The sequence below is a fragment of the Mixophyes fleayi genome, chromosome 5, assembly GCF_038048845.1.
Source record: "Mixophyes fleayi isolate aMixFle1 chromosome 5, aMixFle1.hap1, whole genome shotgun sequence".
Lineage (NCBI taxonomy): Eukaryota > Metazoa > Chordata > Amphibia > Anura > Limnodynastidae > Mixophyes > Mixophyes fleayi.
The window spans coordinates 253,072,245-253,090,611 of record NC_134406.1 but is presented as its reverse complement, the minus strand read 5'-3'; the positions used below and the strand labels follow the sequence as shown (position 1 = coordinate 253,090,611).

The 18,367-nt window shown below is 39.6% G+C and overlaps 1 protein-coding gene across 25 annotated transcripts in view; it reads right to left on the bottom strand.

Moving 5' to 3' along the window:
• The window catches only part of RIMS2 (regulating synaptic membrane exocytosis 2), a 506,258-nt gene that overhangs the window by 265,955 nt on the left and 221,936 nt on the right, over positions 1–18,367 (bottom strand). For 24 of the 25 annotated variants that reach the window (XM_075213921.1, XM_075213923.1, XM_075213924.1 and 21 more), the window contains one exon: positions 6,201–7,114. In XM_075213921.1, coding sequence (XP_075070022.1) covers positions 6,201–7,114 — 914 coding nt within the window. Of the gene's footprint in view, positions 1–6,200; positions 7,115–18,367 lie in introns of those variants that run through there. The other variant, XM_075213946.1, reaches the window with a different exon arrangement.

The following is an 18,367-nucleotide window of genomic DNA, read 5'->3' as shown; positions in this document are numbered from 1 at the left end:
ACCAAGATTTATTAAAAGACTGACAGGTAAGACAACATGACTTCAGTAATGGAGACAGAAATGAAAAATACACTTCAGTCTCTAGAGATTCATTAACTGCTTTTCTTTAATGCAATGTCCGGGAGACTCCCACATTTCTGGGAGACCTCCTGGGCTCCTGGGAGAGCAGGGCAACCTCCCGGTTCTCACCCCCGCGACAGATAAGTGGCGGGGGGGCTTAATGACGAAAATATTGTGTCATCTTAGCCCTGCCCCCTGCTGTAATTGGCCGAAATTGTGACAATCTTTTAGGGGATGGGACCAAAATTAAGCGATTCATCAAGCCCTGCCCCCACATGCCCACCTCCCCCGGGATCTCCCTGAAGCCAACGAGATAAAGTTGGCAAGTATGATTAACAGGTCTACCTTAAAAGCGAGATGCTGCCTGCAACAGGAAGAAAATAAATGTATGGGATTGGGGAAAATTTATCAAAGGTCAACTTTGTTTAGAAGTTAAAATCACCAAAAGTAAATCACTAATTCAACCCCCCAACTCTCCAATCTATTTAAAAAAAAAAAATAATTTTCATTTCAAGCATTTTGGGCAATTTTAATCTGCTGAGCAAAATCGCTGTTCATCATACATTTGAATAGGCAACGTATTGCAGATTAAAATGAATGGGAGAAGCTCAGCCAATCACAAGCAGTGTTAACATGCTGAACACTTGTGATTCGTTGAGCTTTAATGTCCACCAGCCACATCAAAAACAGTGGGGTTGGAGGCAAGGCGATTAAATACTTTAGTGGATTTTCCACAGCACATAGATGTCCAAACAATCAATGGATGCCAGGGCTTGCGCAGACTTGTAATTCCACAAATAGTATTTTATCTGTATTTTTTTTAATTTTGAATTTATTTATTTACTTCTCAGTGAATCTTCCCATTCATTCCAATTGACGATGTCGCCACTGAAATTCATTATCTTTTGAAATTAATAGGAAATCTCACTGATCTCGCTGGTTTGAAATTTTAGGAGATTTCCATGGAGATTCCATGAACTCACTCTTTAAAAGATTTCCCCTCCTCTACACTTCGCAATGCGAGATGTGTGGTAATTTGTTGTTTTGTTCTTTTTTTGAAGGTTTAAGAAAATATTCATTTAAGATTTACATGCCCATTTGCTTTTAGTAGATTAAGTAAATTGCAAACTCCCATGCAAATCACTAAAAAACAGAAGGCTTTGATAGATCCCCCCCTAAAACTCATGTTTGGTGACTCCTCTTTTCTCTTGGTACACCAATAATGTGCTTACAATTATTTAAAAAATGATGACCAAAATAAAAAAAAAAGTCTAACAAAACACTATTTGAGTTTGTCAAGGAGTTGGAAATAGTCCGATATTCAAACACAGCATAAAGAATACAACACATCCCTGCAAGAAGATATTGAAGTACATACAATGCACCAACATCACACCTTCCAACTGTCCTGATTTTGAAGGAACATTCCGATTCAGGCCCTCAAAAAGGGTAAGGAGTAACAGAAAAGTGGGTGGAGTTTTGGCTTATTTTGTCCCGCTTTCAGGATTCTAAATGTTGGGAGGAATGTAACATGGTTAAACTACTTATTATGCAATCACAAGTTTACAAGAACTTCCTCCAGCATAAAACACACACACACACACACACACACACACACACACTTATATGATCACAAGTTAACCCGTGTATGATACTCATGCATTCTAGTCAAATCAAGCTACTTAAGGTGTTAAAAAAGTTCTTGTCATGCATTTGGGCCTAGCCCAGGCCTCCTCAGGGGAAGAGCGTTACTTCCCGACGCAAGCGGCCTTTTTTAACGTGGTTTTGTCCACATGTCACCACCTCATCATTTTTCTCCATCGCCACATCCTTCATCAAGCTACTTAAGGTGTTAAAAACTCCCCACTGTCACCGCCAGCAACCACCAACCACTCCCAACTGTCACTTCTCCTTCAAGAAATATATAGGTCAGTGTATAACTCTGCCCAGCAGGTGGCGCTGAAGCTTGTTTTTTGGTTTTTTTCACACACGCCACTAGGCATTTATATAGTAGATAATCAGGCACAGACTGAGAGCAAAAATGTACATCTTATTTTATGCTGATAATATTGACCCCTGTTAATGCATACAAAGCATTTATTAAACATCTCCCCCTTGCTAGCTGAATAATACTAGTCAGTTGGTTCCCTTCCATAACACAAACCTCTCTGTTTACAGGGTGACCAGGAAGGATTCGAAGTTGGGTTCGGAAGAGGCTGCATCAAGGAGAAAATAATGATAATTGTAGAATTTGTTTATTTAGCAATTCAATTATCTGTATGCCTAAACTGTTAAAAATACTGTTTTCCTAAACATTTTCCATACAAGTTATCACTACGGCAGTTTTACCATCCACTATACATTACAGCGCTGGGTTAGACAGAACCTTAGGAATTCATAAGAGACTTGATAGTAAAAGTGCAAAAATACTACGGACATTACATGATGCAATAGATTACTGACTGCAAACCGAAAATACAAATAATATTATACATATAAAACCCAGATTTGAATTTTAAAACTACATTCTGTTGATGATTTTTCTTCTCTACAATTACAAGCAAAGATCACTATTTATATACAGATACTATAAAACCTATTTGTATAACAGGATATTGTCATCAGTGATACGTGCCTGCGAACTGTGTTTCTATACAGCCAGGGAATGAGGGGCTGTACTGACTGGATATAAATACTGTAGTAGTAGTTATAAAGAAGATATATATAGCCATAGAATAAATGTATATATAGTTGTAATGAACGCAAACCTTGCACAGCTGTATCAGATATTTCAGACAATGATCGAGCAGCACTTTACGGAGTTTGGTTTTTGTTATATTTAAATGTGTTCTACAGTTTGTCTTTGTCCTACTCAAATATTTTATTGGAAAACTCTTTTTTAAGTTAGTGATTTAGAAGAAAAACTACTTCCCTTCACTAGCTGAACAGTTGTCTAATTCTACTTCAGAGATTAAGTAACATAATTATTTCTAACTGCTTATAACTGTTCATAATATTTAATTAAAATGCATCTAAAGCCTATACGCTGCATTAGTAGCCATTCTGTGGGCTGAGCCAATACCATACTTGCCAACATTGGCATCAAGGTGTCCAGGAAGTGGCTCCAACATGGGGGCATGACCATGAGATTCACATCATTGGGCCTCACCCCATGTCAAACGCTGCCAATTTCAACCTATCACAGCAAGGGTGGGGCCATGATGATGCTTTTAGCCCGACCCCCACCCAATTCACCAACAAACGGGGCATGATCTGGAAGGTTGCCCTGCTCTGTCGGAAGAGTAGGCAACTATGGCCAATAGTCAATAGGATGCAGCAATTTCTTTTATCAAATTCCACTGTGGAGGCAGCCATTTTGTGGATTGTACCAATATTCAAATGGGTGCAGCATATGAATTCATAGAAATTACTGACCAGGGGTGAGAACCTCACCTCAGGTGACAGGAATTAAGGTGTTGCAGGGGGAGACTACCCTACAGATCACTATGCCATGCTCCTCTGACACTGGCCGTGATTGGTCAGCGACAGCTTATTATACACTGACTGAGAAAAGTGAACAGTGATTGGGTCACTCACTGGCCAATCACAGCATGGGAGGAGCAGGAGGGGCGGTGTATGAACATAGGGGAATGTATTACAGGAGGTAAACCTGTATTTATTTATTATTTACAAATCAGAATGGCACATTTAGCTGTCTGTTGGCTTCATTAAATTAAACTTTTCCTCTTTTTCTGCTAAATATACTGCTTGGCTTATCCACATTTACTGCATAAATGAATCGCCAGCCTTTATAGTATTTATTACACTGAACACTTTTGTGTATGGAAGCTTTTGTTTTACATTGGGCAAAGTGAGTCTAGAAATTTGCCGGAATATCGGTAATAGTGCGCAGGCCGCGTTACTGCCGAAAGTAACGCGGCCAACTGAATTCCCCCCCCCTGTGTGTAGACAACAGGTGCACTTTAAATGTAGAATTATGCAAGTTTGTTCTGGATAAAAAAGATGGTTCCTTATTTTATAAAACAACATGAAATTAGAGAATTATAACAATGAATGGTGGACTGATTGTGCTCAATACATCTAAACACAAAAATTATTTCCATATTGGACTGTCATTTAAATTATAAGCATCAATAATCGGACTACACATTACACACGCCGGACATGGCATTCTGGACAGCAATACCAAATGAAAAAAATCCATCATCTGCTTTGGTCACCTTTTATCCGGTCTAACAATTCATATCACAGGATGGATAGATGTCGCCTAGATAGATATCAGTGTTTTTCAGTGTAAAACATTTTTTTTTTTTTTAAATCTGAGTCTTGGGGTTACAGTGGAAATAAAAATTTTACACACCCTTATTAAAATAGCAGGTGTCTCTATTGCAGATAAATCAGGTCAGCCCTTCCCCCACCTTTTTGTGACCTTGCAACCAACAAAATTCAAGCACAAAACAGATACATAACTTTTAAGAAGTAAAAATAAAACAAAACTGCAATGTTATTGATGCATAAGTATGCATACCCCTCCAGAATGGGGCTTGTGTGTTCGGAGATAACCAAATTACATTCATAGTGGATGCTTTCCTGAGTGGAATGTTAAAAACTTTATGATTAATGTTATACTTTTCCAAGGGGTGTCAATCTCCTATCTTCCCTCCGCTGACTCTCACAATTGCAATCTCTACTGAACAGAAATTTGACTCTACTACTGAAACAGAATCTATCTAGAACTGATCACCCCGGTAGTTGTCCTAAGCTGTAAAGATAAACAGTTATTGGCATAATAGGTATTGAACAATAACCAATGCACCAAAGATTCCCCATTCCTGGTATAAGTATGTTAAATATACAATTTAAGATACAAATAAACCATTTTTTTTTCTTTTCAGCACAAATATCTACTGCAAACCGATATACAGATTTAACATATAAATTTTACAAATGTAACAATTTCAGCAAGATTCTAACCAGTATATTAACACAAAGATGTACACAAGACAAGAAGTGTTCCTAGGATAAAAAAGCATGATGCTGAAACATAAAGAATTAAGTTGATTGCACAAAATATGCACACCTTTCACAAAGCATGGCACGGTATCAATATCATTCTAGACAAAAATGAATTATGTACAGATGGAGCAGATTTCTTTTGGGCGACTATTGAGATTGAGTACCTGTCACTTTGACTGTAGGCAGCACGGTGGCTTAGTGGTTAGCACTTCTGCCTCACTAGGGTCATGAGTTCGATTCCCGACCATGGTCTTATCTGTGTGGAGTTTGTATGTTCTCCCCGTGTTTGCGTGGGTTTCTTCCAGGAGCTCCGGTTTCCTCCCACACTCCAAAAACATACTGGTAGGTTAATTGGTTGCTAGTAAGTTGCCCTTAGTCTCTCTCTGTCTGTGTGTGTGTATGTTAGGGGATTTAGATTGTAAGCTCCAATGGGGCAGGGACTGATGTGAATGAGTTCTCTGTACAGCGCTGCGGAATTAGTGGCGCTATATAAATAAATAGATGATGATGACTGTACTGTTTGTGCATAACCCTGCCATGGTACTACTGAAATACAATGGAGCTGGTGACATAAACCAGCGCATCCATCGCACTTTGAGAGTCTCTGGAATATCCCGTATAAACATGCTCCATCTGTAATATCTGGAACAAAATATTATTTTTCATCACAGCAGACTACAAATTATTTCAGATCCTTGCAATGCTCAGAGGTAGACCGACAATATTGTGGCTTTCACACCTAATTATGTATAGCAATTACCAAGCGAACACAATCAGTGCAGAGTTTCTCCCTAAGTCACCAGGTACATATCATACCTATCAGCACTTTGTAATTTAGGACATCTGGCTGCTAGCTGGTTCTGCCCACCAGACTATACACTGGATTTTCACTCCAGCTTTGTATCTTGAATATGAAAACAATCCAGCACTGAACTGCTCTGAAAACATCGTCAGGTACAGATACAGCCATATTTGAAAGGATTTCTATACACAACATTTTAGGGTTAGACAGAAATGTACAGGAAGAAGTGCAGAAATAAGGATGGAAAAATGTGATGAATGTGGGTCCCATACATGAAAAGTGAACCCATTGAGAGTCTTACCTTTTTCACTCACGCTTTCGCTTTCAATCTCAACATCATCACAACTTGTGTACTCTGGGGTAGAAGCCAACTCTTCTTCTGAACTGCTCAATGAGATCTGACGCGTTTTACCTCCCTTTTTCGTTTTATGAGGCTTGGGTGGTGGCGGCCGGACTGATTCAGACTGGTCTGAACTAAGCGAATCGTTCCTTAGCATGGTTTCCATTTTTTCCCTTTTGGTTTTCCTGACTGCAGAACTTGGATCCAAGTGGTGCTGTTTCCTCAAAGAATCTGTGCGCCTTAAATCAGGCCTATCGTTAGGAATGGGACTCCTTCTAGGCGTTGGAGGGCTATGATTTGAGTTCCTTTGCCGATTAGGACTTGGCCCCTGCACATCTCTAGTTCTTTCTATAGAATAAGAGCGTTGGCTCTCCATGGCCGCTCTACGCTCAGATGCAGACCTCTGCCTTGACGGCCTATCCAACCTCAACATGGACATACGAGATTCTTCTAACTCTGTATTAGCTAAAGAGACATCACTATGTCTTCTTTCATGACGAGCTCTGGACACCTCTGCATGAATACGCATTTGCTCCTCATATGGTTGGGGTTTAACTGGATATCTAGCCAAATTAGGGTCACTTCTGTACCTTGCTTGGTACTCCTCCTCTCGCCTCTGCCGTTCATACTCATCCCTTTCCTGAATGTCCTCCTCATCTACTGAATACTCATTGGAACGCCGCCGACTTCTCCTGTAATCGCCATGCTCAGGATCATCATATAGCTGAGGCCCACGTGGCGATCGCCTTTCAGAGTAATCCGAAGGTGACCGAGGCATTGCGCTGTCTGATGTAACATACTGTGAATGTTCTCCTATATCTTCCCTCGAATCGTATCTTTGATTCTGGTCTCTAGATATTGAGGGGCTTCTTTTCCTGTAACATAAAGCATAGAAACGATTAATCAAAGGTGAATATTGATATATTTCTATGACTATATCAATAGAAATTCAATACATATATTCATTGTTCCCACTAAGCTGTGAGAGCTGGAAATTAATTAATACAATGAGAGATTCACCCTTTTAAGGGCTTTGTTGAAAATCTTCTGTTCGTTGCAAATCTGAACAATTATTTAAAATACCACAATGGAACAGACAGAAAATTACTCAATAGCTGAGCTGCCTTTACAGCATCATCAGCTGAGAAAGAACTACCAGAATGTTTGAAGATTCTAAATCTACTACTCCGTTGTAGTCCATGTTTAGCATCTGTCTAGGAAAGTTCCAATGATATAATACCAGTTACAGTGTCTCCCCTCTACATTCCAACCAGCACTTATATATCATCAGTATAAAACATCCAGTTCAACACTTCTGAATATGAACCTCTACACCAGTGGAGCTCAAACTTTATTCTGCTGAGATCCCAAATGTCAAGGTTCATTTTTCTGGGACCCCAAAAGAGACAGTTTTTGGGGCTGACAATTACCTAAGCCTGTGCAGGGCAGCTTTCCATACCTTGAGGGCTGCCCTTCAAACTTCAAAAGGGCTGCACAGATGAAGGAGAGCGCGGTGTACTCACTCCTCTGCCACGTATGCCGCGTAACCTCTCTGCACTGTGCAGAGGAGGACAAGTGAGGAGGAAGTCGCCCCAGTCTGCCTCATTACCTGCTTATTACAAAGAGAGTAAGGAGCATTCGGCTTGGGGGCCGCATGGTGAAGGCCCGACGGGCCGCCGGCCGCCCACCTATTGCCCACCACTGATCTAAGAGACTTGCGTACCGTGTAGACTAGGCAGACTTTTATGCTCTATACTCTCCATCTTAACATCTCTGCTGAACTTCACTAAAATGTCTATTCTGGCATTTATAATACTACACATCAATATATTTTATTGAGACTAGATAGTGGGAATTTCATCTTGTATAAAGAATAGAAGGAATTCTTTTGTTCTATAGGTCAATGTTGAAAATACGAATATTTCCAGGGCCGAATAAGTTCCATTGACAGATCTTCAAAATCTGGGCCTGTCCCCTGAGAAGGACATATAGGCACTATGAACATGGTTTAAATACACCTATTCTGCTGCCTGCACTCTTATAAATCTAAGCAGAAACAATGATCTTAGAACGTTGAGACTCTGCTGGATTCCAGTGTATTGATTGAAATGTGCTGTAGCATACCGCAATCTATCACCCAGCCTGAGTATTACAGGCAAGTGCAATAATCACTCTCAAAAGAAATTTTATCATTTGTCAACTTGGTAGTGAAATGGAACCTAGCTCCAGAGACATCTACAGAGTCCTTTATCATTTTCCAAGAGCAATAATATCCTTGACTATTACAAGACTCATATAGTTAGGATTAGTCCCTCTAAATCTTCAAAAGTCCTGAAGGCTGGATAAGCTTTAAGTGCTTTGTTAAATACACAATGCAAAGATAAATACTAGCCTGATTATTGCCCCTGCCTATGCCAAGACCTGTATAATGGGTGGTTTCTAGTGAGTTGTAACTAATTGAAGTGGATGCATTCGCTCAACCTATTCAATTTGAAATAGAAATAGCAGCTAAGAGAAGTTGAAATTATAAATACAGGAAATCTCAAAGAAAACCGCTGTATCATACCTTACACAACATATAGAAGGAGAACATGTACGGCCATATGGCTGCACAATTTGTATCTGTAGAGTAATGACAACAGTTTGGTATCTTTGCCTTGGGTGCAGGGGCTGAATTATAGTGGTTGCAACTATGGGAACCGGTAATTTGGAGGATGTCAGTCCATCCACTAGGCTAGTCAGGAAACTCCGCTCGGCTCTTGTGAACCCGATAGCCATAGGCAAACCGAGAGGGGGTTTCCTAGTGCCTGGAAACCCCCCGCCCTCCGGGGGTACTGTATGATTGAGGTGGCTGGACCCTGCCCCGGGACCAGCCACTTTGCAGATTGTGTGCAGATCGTTTCTGTCTGCACTGTTCACAGCCATCTCTCCCCAAGAAGTACAGGTAGGAGAGAGCAGGACAATCTGTCAACTGTTCTGACACACTCAATCAGGACTTTGTCCTGACTGTAGGGACAGTTTGGAAGTACCGTATGTCTCACTTCACACAGCTCTACTCGAAATGGGAGAGCTGTGTGCCCCTAACAGTAGTGCATGTAGCATTGCCCGTGTATATGATGGGGATAGGAAGAGTTGGAGAGCACTGTCTAAGATTACAGCCACGCCCCCTTGCATGCTGGTCACACCCACTGGCGGTGTGGCATGGAAACCCCTCTACAAATCCTGCGTTTGCCCCGTTAGCCCCAGCCCATACTCAGAAGAGCAGTGAGGGGGACACATAGCACCGCCTCTGCACCCTAAATTTGGCTAAAAGGCCCAGTGAACGCTTGTTACTCCCTTGCTTGGGTACCACAACATTCGGTACCAGCAATATATATCTATATACTGGGGTGATTTATGAAAAACAAGAACATAATGAATATTCAGTATAATGCAATAAAACTAAAGACATCACTGGATTTCTGTGTTTGCGCTTAGTACAACCAACAAAATCGCTGTCCGCACTGAGCGTAGGCAACAGATGAGACCAAGAACAGACTCATATTGATACATGGTTTATACAGTACTGTACTTCCAAATACTGTGAACAGAAAACATTTGAATAGTGATAATTTCATGAGAAATTTCTATTTTATGTGAAAAGATTCATTATATGACAGATGAAGAAAAAGCAAAAACACAATCCCAGACACAGTCAGTGTATTCTCACAATAACAACCACCCATCACAAATGTTAAAATATTTAGTCAAATATAGTTGTGTTTTATTATTTTTGGACATGTAGTAACTAGTAAGTAAACCCACAGATCCCCTTTCTCAAGACATACACTGAAAATTACTTACAGGAATTTGTCATAAAAAATATATGAAAACATATTACATCTTGTATGGCTGAACCCAAAAACCCTTTGCCAAAGAACATTCCCATAATATAAATTACACAGATCTGTGCCTGCCAGGTATATGATCCCAAGATTCTTCTAAATAATTTACTATACAGCGTGAAGACCTTTTTACATGAAGATTAGAATTTGTTTGGAATCCATATTCAATTAAATAGGCCCTACCACCCATGTAAAAGTTTTTACGAAGGTGCCCCCTCCCCAGTGCCAGTGCCCAGGGGTGCAGCCTGTGATTGGTTCTCCTGCTCACACTTCTCCTCCTTCCGGATTTCAACCGGACTGTAAGAGGAACGGAGAAGCCCAGGGCAAAATAGTAGGACTCCAGCTGTTGCACTCAGTATTTAAAGAAGAGCAAGTATTGCGGTACCACAAAAACCAGTCTGGAAATAGCACAACGATAAAGTTTAAAATCACAACGCATCAACACAGTTGCCAAATGTACCTGATAAATATATATATATATATAATTATTTTTTTTTGATAGTGCAAATAACAACATTACTATCTACAGACTTTAAGGAATATAATAATTGATAATTAAAATGAAAGTAAAATATAATCTGTAATTTGATAGTAATCTGCAATTCTTTATATTTGGGTGCTAAGTAGGGTATTTTGAAAAACTGCCAGCCTATATACATCCATATATAAAATAAAATATATTTTGCATTCCTTCAGTAAACACAATTGGACAATGCATCCTGGACGACTCTCTTCCATATGAATCATACTAAAAAGTTACATAAATTGTTTCTCTTGTAATTCCACTGTAATGATTTACAGACGATGTTCTTTCTATGAGCTCAAATCAAAAACCTTAATGTGCAGAATGAGGTATAACTTGACAACCAGTGCCCTTCATGTCAGGATTATTTGATTAGTTTGAAAAGACCGTGCAAGGCATCTGCTCTATCTAACGAGAGTCCAGACTAATTTACAATTTGGTAGATGCACAACAAGGCCCAGGTTAAAGACACAGCTAATATTTTATTTCTTTGGAAATGGCTTCAAGCACAGAGAGCTCTATGAATATGAAATCTTGACTTGATGGAATTTCGGACATTTGCATGTTAAAGCATTTTTATGTTTCCTGAATAGAATGTTTCTATCGTCTCTTACAAACATAAGAAAGGGTATATGAGACAGCCACAGCACGCTGTACCATAATAAGGAAATTATACTATAGACGTCGCTGAGCTGGAAAACACTGAAGCTTGAACTGGGACGGAAAGGTCCATTTACAAACAGCTCAAGTGCAAATCACCAGTGCTAAAGCCCTTTTGTGTGATGTGCCTACTACTGTACCATTTTGCATTTGTGAGGGTAAGACGGTAGCGTTTGCATGGGTGGATAGTTTTGCACATATTATTATTAAGTCATGTGTTTGCATCATCCAATTCAGATCGTTCCTTACAGAGTACTGATAAGTCGTATGCAAAAATTGCATTTCATTTTGCTGGATGAGATTAGCAATATAGAGGGTGGAGAAAGTACATTTACAGGAGCACACAGGATACTTTTCTGTGCAAAAGGACTAGATTCCCTTCTACCCCCAGAGATACCAAAGACCATGGGGTAAATGTATCAAGCTGCAAGTTTCAAAAAGTGGAGATGTTGCCTATAGCAGCCAATCAGAATCTAGTTAGCACTGATTTAGTACATTCTACAAAATGATAACTTGAATTTGATTGGTTGAAACCCGCCGGAAACTCGCAGCTTGATACATTTACCCCCAGGTATCATCCTGTACTTTTAATGTAACACATTTTGCACCTTTTAGCTGCAGCTATGCACATTCCTTAGCGCAGTTTGACCAATGTAATAAAAAAAAGCTTTAAACACACAAAAGTAATACATGAAATATAAACAGACCCAATATATTCTCACTCTTATTTATTAAACATTAAGGAAACTAAACTGAGTGGTAATTTAGGAGAAAACATAAAAAAAAAGTATAAAAAAAGAATGAAGGTAGTGGTTCTAACGTGGTTGTAGGTTTAATTACACAAAGAAAAAAGTGGTTGTAGGTTTGACTGAAGCGATACTTCACTCTTTCCACACATTTTCAGGGCTGCCCGCACACCCCCAAAGCTTGCTGCAAATTAATTAATGAGTTCGAAAAACAAAGGTCTGCACCTTGAAATGCGCCAGACGGATAAGTAGGTACATAAATAAGCAGCTTCCACACAAGAGCTGGATGATGCAGCAAGATCTGAACTATACATTTGGGAAGGGGGGAGGGGATTGGTTTTTTTTGTTCATAAGATAAACTCTAAATAAAGTTTTGGATGTGTAAATGTTTTTATTTATTTCTTTACTCATTTTCTAGTTTGGCATATTAAGACACGGGTACTGATTTAAATTGACGGCAGGGGCCGCTTAATGGTAGAAATACTAAGATAAGATAATGAAATATAGTTTATATGAAAAAAAAAATACTACAAAAAAAATAAGACCTATATGGGATGAAATGGTCACTCAAAGACGGTTCTGCAGCATGAGCTGCTTCCCAAGCACAGCAATTACAAGGAGAAGGCATGGATGGCCGGGGAAACCTGGCTTTGTTCTTGGCTGCACTTTAATGGAGAGCCTGAAGGATTACCTATCAATTGGGAGTCATTATTAAGTAGTGTCAGCAGCTTCTTAGGCAATGTTTCCATGAAACACCAACACACATTCTACTTAACAGGCGCTTTTCACAAGTCAGCTCATAATGTCTACCGAACCGCGAGAGTAATCTTGCACATTTACCTCAGTGTGGCCTTTCGAAAAGCAGCACTGCGTTTTCTGAGAGACAGAAGAATATCATCATCATCAACATTTATTTATATAGCGCCACTGATTCCGCAGCGCTGTACAGAGAACTCACTCACATCAGTGCCTGCCCCATTGGAGCTTACAGTCTAAATTCCCTAACATACACACACAGACACACAGACTAGGGTCAATTTGCTAGCAGCCAATTAACCTACTAGTATGTTTTTGGAGTGTGTGAAGAAATCGGAGCACCCGGAGGAAACCCACACAAACACGGGGAGAACATACAAACAAACTCCTCACAGATAAGGCCATGGTCGGGAATTGAACTCATGACCCCAGTGCTGTAAGTCAGAAGTGCTAACCACTAAGCCACCGTGCTGCCCATCGGGGAATCTCTGCTAAATTTTACACAGCCTGGGTATTAGGGCCACACAAGTTATAAGGATTGCCATCAACACCAACTAATCCTGTTGGAGGTTTCAAAATATAAGACATTCTGACAGGCAAGACTCATGAATTTCGCACGGGAGGTCCTGTCCACTTCACCAGGAAACAGTTCTCCCGTAGAACTATGGCGCCATTGAAGTCACTCTGTGTAATTTTGCTCCGCCCCCCCATTGCGCGGTGATGTGATCCCGTCATTGCACCAAAATGATGCAAATTGCTATTCCACTCCCGGAGGGGAGAGAAGTAAAGATGGCAACTATGAAATATAGGCCATAGTAGAGACATGAAGAACAAGTAAAGCCACTATTTGATATCAATATATATGTTTTTGTGCATTACTGCACTGAACAATGTAATGTAAATAAATGGTGTATTTATAGTTGAATAAATATGTCCACCACACTCTCTTACACGCCTCCGCAGCGTGTTGCCTTATTAGAAGTGAGTTCAGCACGGTCACACCGACCTGTAGAAGAGATGTACGGCTGCTCACAGTGCTATTAACCAGCCATATATGTCAGGTGCTGTGTCTCTGCTGAAGAGTAGTAGAAAGTAATAAAAGGAAAAAATGAAATACAAATAAATATATATATATTTTTTTAATTCTAGGACCCCTATATATGTGTTTTATATGATCATGGAAATCCTTTCACCAAGACAAGGAGGAGTCTGGGTCACAAGTTAGTAGGCCCCTTCATAATTCACAGACTTTCCTATTCCATCTCTGGTATACTACCAGTTTAGTATCTGGTCTGCCCATTCTGTACTGTACTAAAATAGTGTCTTTCAAGCGTTCTCCACTCATAATGCTCATGGTATGACTTTATAAATATTTGGGGATACCCAACGGGTCTGCATACTTATACCTATCTGTATTTCACGGTATAATTCATGTACCGACAATAACTGTTTCATGTGCAGACTTCTTAGATGTGTATCTAAAATACATGTCACCTATTGTTACTTTCTGTCTTCTATTTGTTCTACATTCTCTCAATAAACCTGGAACTGTTTAAAAGAAACAAAAAAAACATTGTTATGATGCCCCCAGAATAGTGTTGTCCCTGGACATGTGCCTAGTTTGCCTATCCGGTCATTACCGCCCCAGGTCCATACTATTTCCCAAACAGTCAAATAAAAAAAAGCATTTTTTAAAAATAAATAATATCCAAAATGAATTGTTTGTATTTGGATCCCAAAAAATATTTGTTTACTTCTCCCCTCTTCTAAACTAAAAATACCTGTTTTTACACATAGGAAAGGTTTTTATTTTCTCTCTTGGCTTTTAGGAGCATTTCACGGTATCATTCTTTGACATTCACACTTGCAGAATACCACTGTGTGCAATTTGAGTAACTGCAGTAATAAAACTATTCTTCTGTCACAAAGCCATATGTTTTATTGTGCTTCTATAGCACAAAATGAAACATGTTTAGGAGCCGAGAGGAAAGGGAAAATTTATACTTCATAAGACGTAACTCACTGAGCTTCACAAAAGCATATAGGATTCACTTGCTGGGGATATTTATGCACCTGTGTGTTTAGTGTTATCATCAGTGCTTAGCATTGCTGCCTCATAGTGAGGGACCCAACCAGGGACCCATCTGTGTGGAGTTTGTATGTTCACACTTTGTTCGGGTGCTCCTGTTTCCTCCGGGTGCTCCTGTTTCCTCCAACGGTCCGACATACTGTTAAGTCATGTGACTGAGGAAAAGAATGGACGCTAGTGTGTCTGTGTGTGTATGCCCGTGTGATATAGAATTTAGACTGTAAGCTCCAATGGGGTAGGGACTTAAATATTAACTGTACAGTCCTGCCCAATGTCATGTCTAAAGAAGCGCAGTCACGCCCCATGTTGACTACGCCCCCAATATTATGTGACCAAGCCCCTTAGGTGGCGGAATACAGCAACACTGCTGCTCGCCTGTGGAAGGGGGGGGGGGCAAAAGGTTGCTGTACCCCGGCCTTAAATTCCTCTTGGCGGCCCTGTCTGTAAGCTATATATTGTAGAGGCTGATGTTTTGAGCTTTATTGGTAGTCAGCTCCTGAATTTATTAGGAACTGGTGAGCACTGAGGCAGAGGGCACAAAATTTCTAGTAAATTGACAACAAAATGGCTGCCTTAAATTTATGTTTTTGAGGGAAACAGAAACAAACTTTTACGGGATAGAAAAGAATAACACTTTGCTGAGAGTGCAATCACCATACATAACAGAATAGCTACTGTGCAGTTGGTGAATATGTAAAATGAAAAAAAATAGGTACAAAACTTTCAGAAATAAATCTATAAACCCTTTTAGAGATACATTTATTACTGCTTCTAAGAAGGAAACGTGGAGGTGTTAACCATAGCAACCAATCAGATTCTAGCTATCATTTTCTAGAATGTACTAAGTGAATGAGAGCTATAATCTGATTGGTTGCTATGGGCAACACCTAAAGCTCACCTGCTGTTGGACTACTACTGTCCAGTTAGTGATACAAACCACTGCTGGTTGATTGATGAACACTACACAGAAGACTGCATATTACAAGCAAAGATGAACCATTTTCTTGAATGCCCATGTTAAAGTGTCTTCATGCAGTGGAGGCTGCCATTTTGTGGGCAACATTTATGAGAATGCAGCCAATCAATACATTAGGAATCAGGAACATGCCAGTAATGTCACTAGTAACTAATAGGGTTCAGCCCACAAAAATGGCTGCCTCCAGTGAGCATAAGATGCCTCAATAAAATCATTGGTATTGGACTGACCCCAACATGGATAACTACTCTTACTTCAAATAAGGAAATCCTATTGTAGAAAATTTACTTCAAACAAATTATTGTTCACAGAATGGACATAATTATCAGGAATCACACACAGCCATCTAGAATTACATCAGACATAAACAACCAATATTTAATGAAGGGATGTAATATCAGGTAAATAAACAATAAAAGCATCTGAATGCTGTGTTGGCAGTAATGAAAAGGAATAAGCGGCAGTTTAAGTAGATAATAGAAAGTGAACGAAATAAAATATTTTCATACCACAAAGTATTCCATTACATTCCGGCTCGGTTCGGTTTAATGATTTTACTTTATAGTATATATCCCTTTTCTCGGTTAATTAAAGATTATTTAAACAAAAAACACTTATAAGTGCATCTTAAAGGTTTCTAAAATTTAAGTGACATTTCTTTAAGTTGTGAAAGTTAAAGGGGCCTTTAAAAAGCTGCAATGGCCGACTGGCAACAAAGGAGTTTTCCTCACGAAATCAAAATACAACTGTAGATATTGTTTTGAGATTTATTACCCAAATGGAAGCTATAACAACAACCTTCCTATTTCAATAGGCACTTCCTGCCCCGAATCACCTAAACCTCTCACATTTATCAAAGAGATGCTCATCCCATTAAATTCTATGGAGGAATTTATCTCCTAACGTCCATATGAGGCGATTAATTTGCGTCACTGCGCAACTGAAGATTAAAAGTTGCTTGTGAGGCAGTGTCCATGGTAAACGACGAGTTATCAAACTAGTGATCTCTGTTATGAAATGACTGCTGTGGTCCTGCAATTAAAAATTGCCTGGCCCTTAAATCTGGGTCTATGGCCCCCCCGAGCCCTCGCCTGCGGCCCCCAACTCTTTCCTGCTCTGCTGGCAGATTTGTTTGTTATAGATGGTTACACTTGTCTCCTGCCATGTTATTACAGATATGTTTCTTTTTGTGCTTTAATGTATTAATTTAACTTATTACTAAGATTACGGGTCATGTGCGGTCCTTATGAAGGTTAGAGGGCTGCCCATGCGGACACGGACGTGTATCAGGTTGCCTATAACTCATACTTGCCAACTCTCCCGTAATGTCCGGGAGACTCCCGCATTTTGCGAGAGTAAAATGACGCGATTTGCGTCATTCCGTAACGGGGGCGGGGCCAAAATGACGCGATTTCGCCGCCCCGCCCCCTGCACGCCCACCTCCCAGCCGGCATCTCCCGGAAAAAGAAAAATAAATGTTGGCAAGTATGCTATAACTGCCTTAAAGGGTTACAAATTAGGAGTTTAGTTAACCCTTTTTGTTCATAATATATTAGCAAGTTTATTAATTTGTTGCGCTGCGCGGGTCCGATTAGCAATGTGTAGCATTTCTTATATAATAGCAAACTATTTGGTAAATAGACCAGAAATGCTGTTTAGAAAATAAGATTTGTTGCTTTGTCGCGTTGTCGTTATGTCGTGTTGTGGCGAGGTTTCCTTCCAGCAGTGAAACAATTGTTTACGACCCGAAAATTATGTTTTCACTACTTGTCGCTCTGTTGCTATGTGGTCTAATAGCTTACTTTTTCAATACTAAATTTATATATATATATATATATATATATATATACACACACACACACACACATACACACATATATACATACATACATACATATATATATATATATAAAGATATCTAAATATGTGAATGGTGGAGGGTGGGCGTTAATGAAACACTATTTCTGTGTACATAGAAACGTATACGTCATCGAAAACAACCAGGTAATTTGCTTACAATAGGTATATTAGAGATGGATTGAACAGCTAAAGAATGTATAATGATAACAGTCTTTTTTCGCTGAGTGGACATTTTATTCCTCCAGTCTCTGTAAAGCGTTCCTATGTGACCAATCTGTGTGTACGAGTATGTTACTCTGTCATCCTGACCCTGCTGTGTTTGGGGTAAGGTCAGTTTTTCATACACCGTCCTGAATTTCACATATGCTGCCGCCATCAACAAATGTTTAAATCTCAGCAGTGCATTATGTTCCAGGTTAAGCATCAGCCAGACGTCATTTAAAAAACTAAAATAAAATGCAGAATAAAAGCTGCCTCATTTGAAAGTGAAAGTACTGATTAATTCAGATGGTGAGAGCGTAAGCTTTTCAGCTGTGCCATTATATAATACTTCCCCATTTGTGTGTTTTTCATTTCAAGTCAGTCAAAGAATTCCCATACAGCGGCCACAACATTTTCATATCAAAGACAATCA